Here is a 13,006-nt window from a genome sequence, read left to right as displayed (position 1 = left end):
AGCTACACTCATCTATCCACATAACTGAAGTTCCTCACCCCTACAACCATTCACATAAATATTTTACACACCCCTCTAAAACCTTAACAATGCCAAGAATTGGATATAATACTCCAGTTGAGATCAAATCAATGTTGTACAATGCTCCCTTGCTTTTGTACTCTGGCATCATGTGACTTCTGACTTTGTTCAATTGAATCCAACACCAGCATCTCCACATCACAAGATGTAGATCAAAATGAGCCTCCACTTATAAACTGAGCTCTTAGAACTTCAGTAGTCACCAGTATGGCAGTCAATTGTTTGAATTGCTATTCGGTCTATTAATAAGAAAGGAACGCATTATGGAAATTAGAAAGCCTAGGACACTTTGTCATTTATGTAAATGATTTTAATGAGAATATAGGAAATTTGTGGATGACAACAAAATTGGATAGTATAGCAGACAATGGAGAAGGTTATTTCAGAGTACGACGGGTTCTTGATCAATTGGGCCAATAGACCGAGGAATGGGGCAGATAGAATTGAACTTCGATAAATGCGAAGTGTTGAAGTTTGGTCAGACTTCCACAGGCCATGCAGACCATTGTTGAATGAAAGGTCCTGGGGGTTCAGGTACATTGGTCCTTGAACGTGGGCATCACAGGTAGACAGGGAGATGAAGAAGATGTTTGACTTTATTGGTCAGAGCATTGAGTGTAGGAGTTGTGGCTGTACAGAACACTTTCGCAGTACTGTGTACAGTTCCAGTTAACCTGATATAGAAAGGATGTTATTAAATTGGAAAGGATGCAAAAAAGATTTACAAGAGGGCTTCTGGAACTGGAGGGTTTGAGTTATAAGGAGGGATTGGATAGGCTGGGAGTTCTTTTCTCTGGAGTGCAGGGAGTTGAGGGGTGACCTTATAGAGGTTAATAAAATCATGAGAGGCATAGATAAGGTGAATGGCGAAGGGTAGAGGGAGTTATAAACTAGAGTGCATAGATTTAAAGGGAAAGATTTTAAAAAGACATAAGCGGCAACTTGACACGAAGTGTGGTGTGGATATGAAATAAACTGCCAGAACAAGTGGTAGATGCAGGTACAGTTACAACATTTAAAAGACATTTGGACAGTTACATGAATAGGAAATGTTTTGAGGGCTTCGGGCCAAATAAGACGAGGTTAGTTTTGGAAACTTGGTTGGCATGGATGAACTGGACTGAAGGTTCGGTTTCCATACCGTATGATTCTATGCTTCTATGAACTGTAGCTGTCAATGCTCTGCATACTTTTATACTTGAAGCCCTTTTAGAATTATACGTTTTTTCTTTTATATTGCCTTTTTTCATTTTTTCAGCCAGAATCTCACTTTACACTTCTCTGTATTCAGTGCCTATACCACCAACTTTTCCATGTATTCTTCTCACACTTCATAATGGCTTTTTAAGTTTTGCATCATCTGCAAACTTTGAAGTTCTACTGTATGCACCCAGTGTCTAGATCATTCATTATATCAAGAAAAGCAGTGATTCAATGGAAATCCACTCTATACTTCCCTCCAGTCTAAAATAAATCATCAGTTCTGAATATTTCCAGAATATTCTGTTTTGTGCTTTCAATTTCAACCTGTAACTGCAAGCAGTTATTGAAGCATTGATGTTGTATTTTAATAATGGCCTTTCCTTCCCATGTGGGTCCTGGGAAAACCAATTCCTAATAAGATTTGACCTTGGCATCTCTTACTGAAGAACAAGAACAACAGAGGGATCAGCACTGATTCCAGTTGTCTTAGCCCCCACAGCTCAACACTTAGCTGAAGCAGCAACAGGTCATGGGTGATAGGATAATGGGTGCAAGTGCTTCTCAGTTGAACACAACATCATGAACCTTAAAATGATGTGTTCTTGAAAAACCTTGAAAACGATTTGAGATGTCTCTGCTCAACAAAATGTGTTTCACCTGATGAAGGAGCTGCACTTCAAAAGCTTGCGATCGCAAATAAACCTGTTGAACTGTAACCTGGTGTCGTGTGACTTCTGACTTTGTCCACTCAAATCCAACACCGGCATCTCCACATCACAACAAAATGTAGATCAAAATGAGCCTCTGCTTTTAAACTGAAGTCTTCGAACCTCAGTCGTCACCTGTATGGCAGTCAATTGGTTGAATTACTATTCGGTCTATTAGTAAGAGAGGAAAGCATGATGGACATGAAATTCTGTGTCTCTTGTTCAGGAGAATGCTATGTGGGGATTGGCTCCCATTACAAGGGCAACGCTTCGATAACTATGTCTGGAAGATCATGTCAGAGTTGGTCGAGCAACTTTCCACACAAACCAACGTAAGTGACCAAGGCAGCTTCAGCTCATTGAGCAGCTATTAAAAAGCTCTCCGTTTCTCTGTCCTGTCATGATAGCTGAATTCACAAATTACAAAATCTGTACACGTAAAAAGATGACATCTGAAACAAATGGCTGCGCTGCTGTAAGGTTATTAGCAAAACCCAACTTGATAACTTAGTACCCACTAGAGAAGGAAATCTTCAGTCCTACGAGTGATTTCAGTTCCACACCAACATAATCGACTTTTAACTGCTCCCTGAACTCCCAAACTCACCCAGTTATTTACATCAAATCTCTACAGCTGTAGCAAGGATCACTCCACTATCTGGAGCTCAGGAGGTTGAGGGATGATCTTTTTGAGGTTTATAAAAATCACATAGATAACGCATAGATATGGTGAATGTTAAGGGTCTTCTCCCTAGGCTGGGGGAGTTCAAAACTAAGGGGCATATTTGTCAGGTGAGAGGAGAAAAATTTAAAAAGGACATGAGGGGCAACATTCTTACACAATGAGTGGTTTAAATTTGGAATGAACTTCCAGAGGAAGTGATGGATGTAGGTACAATTACAACATTTAAAAGATATTTGGATATGTTCATGAATAGGAAAGATTTGTAGGGAAAAGGAGCAAGTGCAGGCAGATGGGACGAGTTTAGTTGGGATTATGGTCTGCGTGGACTGATTGGACCGAAGGGTCTGTTGCCATGCTGTATGACTATGACTCTACCTTCTCAGGGCAACTCAGGATGTGCAATAAAAGTTACTCTTGCAAGAAAACCCTCATCCTGAGACTTCTAAATTAGAGAGTTTATTTGAATGTCCTCTCAATGGCAGTTAATTATGTATGGTAGATTTTACTGTTGTGATTATATTTCAAACTTTATCAATCTATCCAGAAAAACACTCCTTCATTTGACAAAGAACATAAGTTCGCCAACAGTAATTGAAAAGATAGATTATCCCTGGTGACAGTTTAACCTTGCTAGTTGGAAACCAGAATTCAGGCCCAAATTATGTCAGTTGTACAAATATGGGTTAATTAAGGATAAATCATGTTTAATTAACTTAGTTGATATTTTTGATGATGAAGCCTTGGTTACTGACAAGAGATGAGGGTAATGTGATGTACATAGACTGCCAAAACAAAGTGCACAAACAAAGTTAGAAAACCATGGAATGAAAGGGCCGGTAACAGCATGAATAACATTGTATAGCTATTGATTCGGTCTCATTTATTGAAGAAACATAATTGCAGTGATCTGTAGGAACTAGTGCGTTAACATGTCAGGGCAATTGTTGACCACTGAGGCTGCCGTCCATATTACCCACATCAACGATCCATTGCCAAATAAGATTTGGCCATTCAACAGTGCCACATTACTTCCTCTGCCAGGACTGCATCTGCAAGAAGAGGACGTAATGAAACCATGCTGCCTTCCAACTAACTAACTAGGGATGGGGTGCCAGGCCTGGTCAGGAATGTCCCACTGAGGCAGAGGGATGGGTTTGGGGAAGGAAGCCTACAGAATAGTAGGTCAGTCCCCCACCCTGAGCTGGATTGGATGTCGCAGGGTTTGCCTGATGATCTCCCCAGGCATTAGACATCCTCTAGTGGTAAAATTCCAGTGATGGCAGGAACTAGCCTTTAATTTGTCTCTTAAATCACTCCCTTTGACCTTTGGTTGAAACCATCAACCTTCCCTGTCTGTGGCAAGGTGACAGGGCAAAGGGACTACACTGGGCAGTCTACCCAGTGTCCACAACCCTACTCAGAGTGTCCCCCAGCAGCTAGTAAAATTCAGCCGATTAATTCTGCGTGCCACTCTGTGCAGGAACAGCCTGATTTGCCGAATATTTCCAACATTTTCAATTGCTAGATCTAATGAATTGTGTTTTTTCTGCCACTTCTGTGATATGTTCAGATACAATCCTGACACACACAGCCAATATGACCTTACAAATAACCACTGCCGAAATCCAAATGACAGTTATGTGGCACCGTGGTGCTACACTAAGGACCCAACAGTCAAGTTGGAACAATGTTACATTCCGCGATGTGGTAGGTCTCATTTTGTCCTTTATTTTTGTGTGTGTGTGTGTGATGCAGGATGGAGTGTGGTATAGTTGAGCTTCCACTAATTAATGGCTGTAGTTCCAATGATTCCTGTGTGTATTACCTCTTTTGGTTTCGGCCATGTCAGTTTCAGTGGCAGGGCAGTAACTCAGTGCAAAGATTCCAACGAATTATGAAGCAGAACAAGCACAGACCTGAAAGCATCTTTATACTTAACAAACCTTGCACTGCACTAACAGTCTGGTGTAACCATTGCCATCTCTGATATCTGTAGTATTATTTTCGGAATCACCGCATTTCTTGTTTATTTTGAAAACCCCTGGGATGTGCAGGCTTGGTGGTTAGCCATGGCAAATACAGAGTTAGAGGGATTGGGTAAGATATTCTTTAGAGGATTGGTGTGGACGCAATGAGCTAAACGGCCCGGTGCCACACTGTAGGGATTCTACATAAGTCATTGACAATTAATGCTGTCGATTGAAGGGACATCATCAGCATTTTCTGTCCATTCAATCCCCTGTATTATGTTCCTGTAGCAAACAGAGGACAAGTCGTGAAGTATCCCAGGCTCATTCTGTTGTTATTATACTTGTGCATCCTAGGTGTGATAATTGTCTGTTTTTTCTGCATTCATTGGAGAGCTCTGCCTAACCTTTCTGACTGTAACATGAAAATGGTCAACTTAAGATGTCAAGGCACAAGCCAGTGAGATATGTCCAGCCAATGGCTTGAAGCTCTCTTCACAATATCACACCAGATAGAGTTGACAATGACATATCGTTTCCCCAAGTGAAAATTGGAGATGTTCAACCAACTTTTACTTTTTTTAACACGTTTCTGTTGCTTCTTTAGGTGAAGAATTGCCGCCATTATCGACAAAACCACCAGTATCAGTTGGCTCTTGTGTTCCAAATCAGGGAGCAGACTACAGGGGAACACAGAATGTAACTAGACATGGAAAACAATGCCAGGCTTGGAACTCTCAACACCCCCACAAGCACAATTTTACCAGAGAGGAAATGATATCAGCAAATCTAGAAGAAAACTACTGCAGAAATCCAGATGGGGATGAAGATGGTGCATGGTGTTTCACCACTGACCCAGAAGTAGAAATCGATTACTGTAACCTTAATTACTGTGGTAGGTTATCAGAAAACATTACTTATACACAATCTCCAGTCACTGAAGAAGTCCCTACATGTGGGAAAACAGATGCAGTCATGTTGGAATTTGATGACGGAATCAATGAGGAGCCAATAACAGTGATAGAATAAGCTTTGAGGCTTTGACATTGTAGAAATTGTTTAGTGAAGGAAGATGAAAGGTGAAATCTTACCATGCCCTGAATGGCATAGCTATGGAAAGAAGAGGTGTAGAATCGGGCAAAACAAGGAGTAAAATCAGTGATAAGGGTGTTAGAATCAGGTGAGATGAGGAGAAGAGTCAGCGAGACAAGGGGTTGAATCAGGCAAGACAAAAAGTTAGGATCAGCAACTGAGCCAGGGAAAGCAATGGGAGCCAATTTCATGGCATCATGGTTGGGTTTGCTAAATGAGAGGGGTGAAGAGAGTGTAACAGGGATATAGGGCAGGGGACTCGTCTGTGAGGGGAACAGACTGGTATTTCTGTAACTGCAAAAGAAACTCCAGGTGTGTTGCCTCCCAGGTGTCTGGGTCAGGGACATCATCATGTCATAGAGTCATACAGCGCAGAAAGAGACCTTCAGTCCAAAATGTCCATGCTGAATTTAATCCCAAACTAAACTAGTCCCACTTGCCTGCTCCTGGTCCATATCCCTCCAAACCTTTCCTATACATGTTTCTGAAAGGCTGCAGGGCACTCTGAAGGGGAGGGCAGAAAATCTGGTACATATTGGTACCAACAACAGAAGTAGGAAAAGGAGGTTGGGTGAGTCCTGCAAGCATCTGGACCATCTCTGCCACCTCTCTCCCCTTCCTGGACCTCTCCATCTCCATCAACGATGACCAACTCAACACTGACATTTTCTACAAATGCACCGACTCCCACAGCTACCTGGATTACATCTCCTCCCACCCTGCCTCCTGCAAAAATCCCTTATTCCCAATTGCTCCGCTTTCACCACTTCGACTCTCAGGCGGACCAGTTCCATCACAGAACATACCAGATTGCCGCCTTCTTTAAAGACCGCAATATACCCTCCCATGTGGTTGATGATGCCCTCCAGTGCATCTCATTCACGTCCCGCACTTCCGCCCTCTCCAACCGCAACAAGGACAGGAAGCCCCTTGGTTCTCACCTTCCACCCCACCAAACTCCACATACGTCGTATCATCCTCTGCCATTTCCGCCAACTACAAACAGACCCCACCACCAGTGATATATTTCCCTCCCCACCCCTATCCACTTTCCATAAAGACCATTCCCACTGCGACTACCTGGTCAGGTCCATGCCCCCCAACAACCCACCCACCTGGCACCTTCCCCTGCCACTGCAGGAATTGCAGAATCTGCACCCACACGTCCTCCCTCACCTCCATCCAAGGCCCCAAAGTAGTCTTCCACATCCATCAAAGTTTCACCTGCACTTCGACATGTCATTTATGTATGTATTGATCCCGATACATTCTCCTCTACATTGCGGAGACTGCACATCTACTTGCAGAGCGCTTCAGAGAACATCTCCAGGCCACCCATACCAACATTTCAACTCCCCCTCCACCTCTGCTGAGGACATGCAGGTCCTGGGCTTCCTCCATCACCACTCCCTTACCACCCGATGCCTGGAGGAAGAACGTCTCATCTTCCACCTTGGGACCCTTCAACCCATGGCATCACTGTGGATTTCACCAGTTTCCTCATTTCCCCTCCCCAGACTTTACCCCAGTTCCAACCATCCAGCCCAGCAGCATCCTCATGACTTGTCCCCTCTGTCAATCTTCCTTTTCACCTGTCCGCTCCATCTTCCTCTCCGACCTATCACCATTCACCCCCATCTCCATCCACCTATTGTAGGCTCAGCTACCTCCCCCCCCCCCCCCAGCCCCAACCCCTCCTATTTAACTCTTCACCCCCAAGGCTCCCAGCCTCATTCCTAATTAAGGCTTTTGCCCGAAACATCGATTTTCCTGCTCCTCAGATGCTGCCTGACCTGCTGTGCTTTTCCAGTACCTCTCTAATCTTGAGTCCTGCAAGCAGCATTTAGGGAGCTAGGAAATAGATTAAAAAAAAGGACCCAAACCATTCTAATCTCTGGATTATAACTGATACCATGTGCTACTGAGTAGAGAACCAGGAGGTTATTCTAGATGACTGTGTGGCTGGGGAGATGGTGCAGGAGGAAGGGCTCTTGATCTCTGAGACATTGGGAGTGCTTTTGATGGTAGTAGGACCTGTACAAGTCAGACAGGTTGCACCCTGAACTGAAATGGAACCAGCATCTTTGTGGGTCAGCTTGCTAGTGCTTTTGGAGAGAATTTAAACTAATTTGGAGGGGGATCGGGATTTTGAAAGAAAGGGCAGCAGGAGAGACATCAGTGGCTACAATTAGAAGAGGCAGCAAGCGAGTTAGGTAAGCCTAGAAATTATAGGCCATTTAAGGCATAAGGGAATTTGGAAAGGTTGGATCATATTTGTTTTAACACAAAGAATTTGATTAACAAGGAGGGTGAGTTGAGAAAACAAATTAAAACATGGGTCCATGATGTCATTGCAATCACTGAGACATTGTTGAGAGAGGGACAGGGTTGGCAGCTCAATATTCCAGGATCTTTAGTCTTTAGTGAAACAGGGAAAGAGAATGTTGCAATATTGATCACGGAATTAATTACAGCAGGAAGAAGGGGTGATATCTTCTGAGGCTGCTCAAATTAACTTTGCTGGGCATATGGTATAGGCCCCTAACAGTCCGGGAGCAGTAGAAAATATGTTGGTAAATTTCAAGGAAGTACATAGAGATGTTAGGGGATTTCACCTTCCCCAATGTTAACTGAGTTGTCATAGTATGAAAAATTTAGAGGGAGTGAAATTCTTAAAATGCATCCAGGAGAGCTTTTTAAGTCAATACATGGAAGACCCTACATGACAGAGGAAAGTGCTGGACTTAATTTTAGTGAATGAAGTCAGACATATGGTTGGAGTATCGTTAGGAAGGAAGTTTGCAGACAGTGATCATAATTCTGTTAGATTTCAAGATTATTCTGGAAAAGGACAAGGCTGGGCCTGAAAGCAAAGTTTTAAATTGGAGTAAGGCTGATTTTAAGAAGATCAGGTATGTCTTGGCCAGTGTGTACTGGGAGCAGATACTTTTAGATAAATATGTGTCAGAGCATTCAAGATGAAATAGGGAGAATACAGGGACCAACATGTTCCAATAAAGATAAAGGGTGGGACCAACAAATCCAGTGAACGCTGGATACTAAGGGATGTAGAAGATTGCATAAAGAGAAAAAGGGAGGCTGGTGGCAGGTACTGAGTGCTCCAAACAGCAGACACTGAGAGGAGTACAGATTGTGTAAGAAGATATTTTCCATAAAGGTAAAATGCGATGTAGGGAAAGAGTAAGGGGTTATTGAGGAGCACTAAAGTATTTTGTGCCTGAAGGACATATCGGCTTCTCAATGCATACATTGTGTCAGTTTTCACTCGTGAGAGCGACAATGTGAACTCAAAATCAATGGAGAAGATCTGTGATATACTTAAAGAAATTATCATACACAGAAAGGAGTTTGAGTGGTCTGCCAGGCTTAAAAGTAGATTTATCTCCAGGGCCTGATTAAATGTATCCCAGATTGCTGAGTGAGGCAAGGGAAGAAACCGCAGGAGAGGTGCCAGAGGACTGGAGGACAGCCAATGTGTCAATATTATTCAATGAGAGAGCAAGGGTTAAACCAGGAAACTGCAGGCCAGACAGTCCAACCTGATAGTGGGAAACTACTGGAAGCAATTCTGAGGGACAGAATGAATCTGCACTTGGAGGGGCAGGGATTAATCAAGACAGTCAGCATGGTTTTGTTAAGGAAAGGTCATGTCTGACCAACTCCATAGAATTTTTTGAAGAGGTGACCAGTTGTGTAGATGAGGGCAATGCAATCAACCTTGTCTACTTGGACTTCAGCGAGCTTTCGGTAAGGTCCCATGTGGGATACTGATAGTGAAGATAAGACCTCATGGGATCCAAAAATTTGGCAAATTTGGATCTATAATTAGCTGAATGGCAGGAAGCAAGAAGAGGGTGTTGGGTGAGTGATGTTTTTGTGACTGGAAGCCTGAGTCCAGTAGAGTTCTGCACTCTTCATTGTGTTGGGACCCTTGTTGGTTGTAGTATATAAAAATTATTTAGACTTGAATGTAGGAGGGTTGATCAGTAAGTTCATAAATGATATGAAAATTGATGGGTGGTAAATAGTGAGAAGGATAGCTTTAGATTACAGGAGGGATTACAAGCTGATCAGGTAGGCTGATCAGTGACAAATCGAATTCAAACTGGATAAGTGTGAGGTGATGCACTTGGACACGACAGACAAAGCAAGAGAATACATGAAGAACGGTAGGATCCTGGGAAGCACCAAGAATCAGTGGGACCTTAATGTGCAAGTAATGGAACAGAAAAAGTGGTTTAGAAAGCATATAGCATATTTGCCTTCATTAGCTGAGGCATAGAGTTTAAAAGTAGAAAGGTTATGCTAGAACTATATAGACATTGGCTAGAGTATTGTGTACAGTTTGGAATCCACATTCTAGGAGGGATGTGATAGCACTGGAGAGGGTATAGAGGAGATTTACCAGGATGTTGCCTAATCCTATTGTATTTGATCTCACCCATTACCAATAAGAAAACCCTCTTAGTGAACTCAGGGTGAATCCTCTTCGTTGTTTTGAAAGGGTGACTAAAGACCAGGTTAAGATAGAACTTCCTGGATATGCTGTGTCCACAGAACTTCAGAGATAACCTTGTGTGATTAGTGACTTGGCCAATATACAAGAACATTAGTGCAACAGAACATTCCACAGTTTATCCTTTTGCCTTCAAGTGTAACCTATTGCCCAAATATTCTTTTTTTCAGGATGTTAGACTCTGCAGAGAAATCTGTTTTCCCCCATTACTGAAGACAATGTATGTTTACTCGTGTGCTTTGGGATTTGGGGATATTTAGGGATATAAGCATTTATATTGCTATACATTGACCAATAAGTGCATCCTAATTCAATAATTTGATAATAAAATAATTGTTTTTTAAGAAACCTCTAGATAATTGTTTTGTTTGAAACTTGATATAGATAGGGTATTTAATTGGTCATCTTAGTAACTAGAAAAGGTATTCTTATGTTGTGTTCTGACCTGCAGGGCAGTGAGATTAGAATCATGACTAACCCCTCTAGCCTTAATCATAGCACTTGGAAGAGAGCCCAGATGTTTATTAGTTTGTTGACACAACTGCGCATGAGGGAAAACAGTGCTTGATTGATTTCTCTTATTTTGTAGTTCTTGTCTGTTAATGGTTAGCTATACATTTATAAAATTGTGTGCTTGTAGTTTCTATTATTGATAATTTAATGCTTTGGTTGTTTGTGGTACTTTTCTGGGATTTCAGGAACAGCAAAACTTTTACAAAAAGACAAAATTATGATTTTTAAACAAACCTTTCCATTTGTTATTCATTTTATTCAGAGCGTACATTGGATGAAGGGGACATGGAAGTATTCTAGGATGATATGGACCTTAGGCAGTCAGGAGAAATGTGTGGTGGAGGGGTTGCATGGATTGGCAAAGGTTGGCATGAATAAAGTATCAGGAGTGGGTGGGTGAGGGGTGTTGAAAGAAATTTGAAAGGTGAGTGCTAAAGGATCCAATATTGAAAACCACAAGTGGGATTAAATCCCAGAGATTTTAACCAACCTGCATTTGGCAGCTTCTGTGGGCTCCGGAAGCACCAGTCACCACTCTAGCATACCCTTGTCTGCCCACACCCTGAATCAAAAATTACGTTCTTCTGAGGTGGATGCGCTGAGTTAAGAAATTTGTTGATCCTTGGTAACCGCTTCTATGTTGAAAATCCAGTCTACTAATTCTGTTGTCTAGTGCCTGACCTGCTCGGTATTTCTAGCATTTTCTGTTTTGACTATGGCAGTGATCTACCCTTACTCTATCAATTAATAACTTCAGGTTTACCTCTAGCCCCACTCTCATAAAGATGGAGCTGTACTGCAGTCAATATTCTGATTAGTGTTTGTTGAATTCTCATTCACTTGGCCTTATCCATTGTTCGTAATCATCAATGTTTCTTACCACCGCACAGATGACCTTGTGGATATATTCCAAGAACACTCAGAGGAGGAAGTGGATGAAAGCAGGATAACTGGTCGAACAGTAGATTCTGGGTACACGACTTCCTTCAATCCTAAGTTTTTTGGTAAAGGAGAGGATGGTAAGTCCAGATGCATGCTTCTTATAAAATGAAAATGAACTGTACTTAGAATTAGTTATCTCTTTCTTCAAATTTCTTTACTGGCCTGTTGGAGACCTGTGAAGAATTGTAGTGTCTGAGGTTTGATCATGCAAAGTCAGCCCTGGGACTAGAACAGTATTGTATGAGCATTAAAAGTGAGACTTATTTTCAAGATGTTTTATGTAAGGGACAGAGTGATGTCAGAAAAGTTAGATTTTTGGTTGCCAGAGTCATGGGTGGCTAAGTGGAAAGTCTACCTTATTCCAAGTTTTGAATTTCTCATATACAGTTCTCTGTCAGCATTCAGATGCCACTACCATTGTCAATGGGAACCTGTACTGCATTCAATGAGTAGGGAAGGACACTAACAAGATCAAGTCACAAAGCAAGGCATGTCAGTAGTATAAGTATATCATCCTGAGGATGACAGCATAGCAGTGTATCAACAATCTTAGCAGGAAGGTTGGGAGACAATTGCTCTGTTTCATTAACAAAAAGCTTCCAATGCCAGATCAAATGTAATTAAAATCCCTGCGGTGTTATGTGTGGCCTTCAGGGTCACCTGCCTGTATGTTTTTAGGTAGGCTTTCCGCTTAGCTGCTCATGATGCTCTCTGGTTTTAGTCATTGGGCTCCTCACAAAGTACCTGTGTAGTGTCAGGTGATTGAAGGTACAAGACAATTCAGAGTTCTTGTGGTGCAGTGGTGGAATCCTTACCAATGGGCTAGGAAACCCAGGTTCAAATTCCACTTGCACTAGAGGTGCTCCCAACCTCTGAACAGGTTGATTGGAAAATACTTACAACACCGTGTGGGGGACTTTATGATGTGGTTGTAATGCCCCTATCTTTGGGCCAGGAAGTCCAGGTTCAAGTCCAGAGGTGCATCAGAATTCCAGACAGTGCATTCAGAAAATCTATACACACAAGACCTAGGGATGTTATGATGCATTGGTAGTGTCCAGGTTCAGTTCCTACTTGCTCCAGAGATGTATTATAACACATCATGAACAGGTTGGTTAAAATAACTACAATACAGCTGTTGTGATGCTTGGTAATATCTCTACGTCCAAGCCATGAGGCCTAGCTTCAACTCCCACCTGCTTATGTCATAACACTTCTGAAGTGGCTGATTTTCTTTATGTTCAGAAATGCTCTTACAAACAACTGAAAGTTTTCTTTT

At 42.2% G+C, this 13,006-nt stretch overlaps 1 protein-coding gene across 1 annotated transcript in view; it reads left to right on the top strand.

Moving 5' to 3' along the window:
* f2 (coagulation factor II (thrombin)) overlaps window positions 1-13,006 on the top strand; it is a 108,677-nt gene that overhangs the window by 64,477 nt on the left and 31,194 nt on the right. Inside the window, exons 14-17 of the mRNA XM_087996774.1 lie at window positions 2,218-2,323; window positions 4,247-4,383; window positions 5,251-5,538; window positions 11,676-11,804. Of these exons, the coding sequence (XP_087852900.1) occupies window positions 2,218-2,323; window positions 4,247-4,383; window positions 5,251-5,538; window positions 11,676-11,804 (660 nt within the window). The remainder of the gene's footprint in view (window positions 1-2,217; window positions 2,324-4,246; window positions 4,384-5,250; window positions 5,539-11,675; window positions 11,805-13,006) is intronic.

Source organism: Chiloscyllium plagiosum, unplaced genomic scaffold (genome assembly GCF_037043375.1).
Source record: "Chiloscyllium plagiosum isolate Xiang-an unplaced genomic scaffold, Cpla_swu_hap1 HiC_scaffold_18, whole genome shotgun sequence".
Taxonomy (NCBI): Eukaryota; Metazoa; Chordata; class Chondrichthyes; order Orectolobiformes; family Hemiscylliidae; genus Chiloscyllium; species Chiloscyllium plagiosum.
This window is presented reverse-complemented; position numbering and strand designations above follow the sequence as displayed.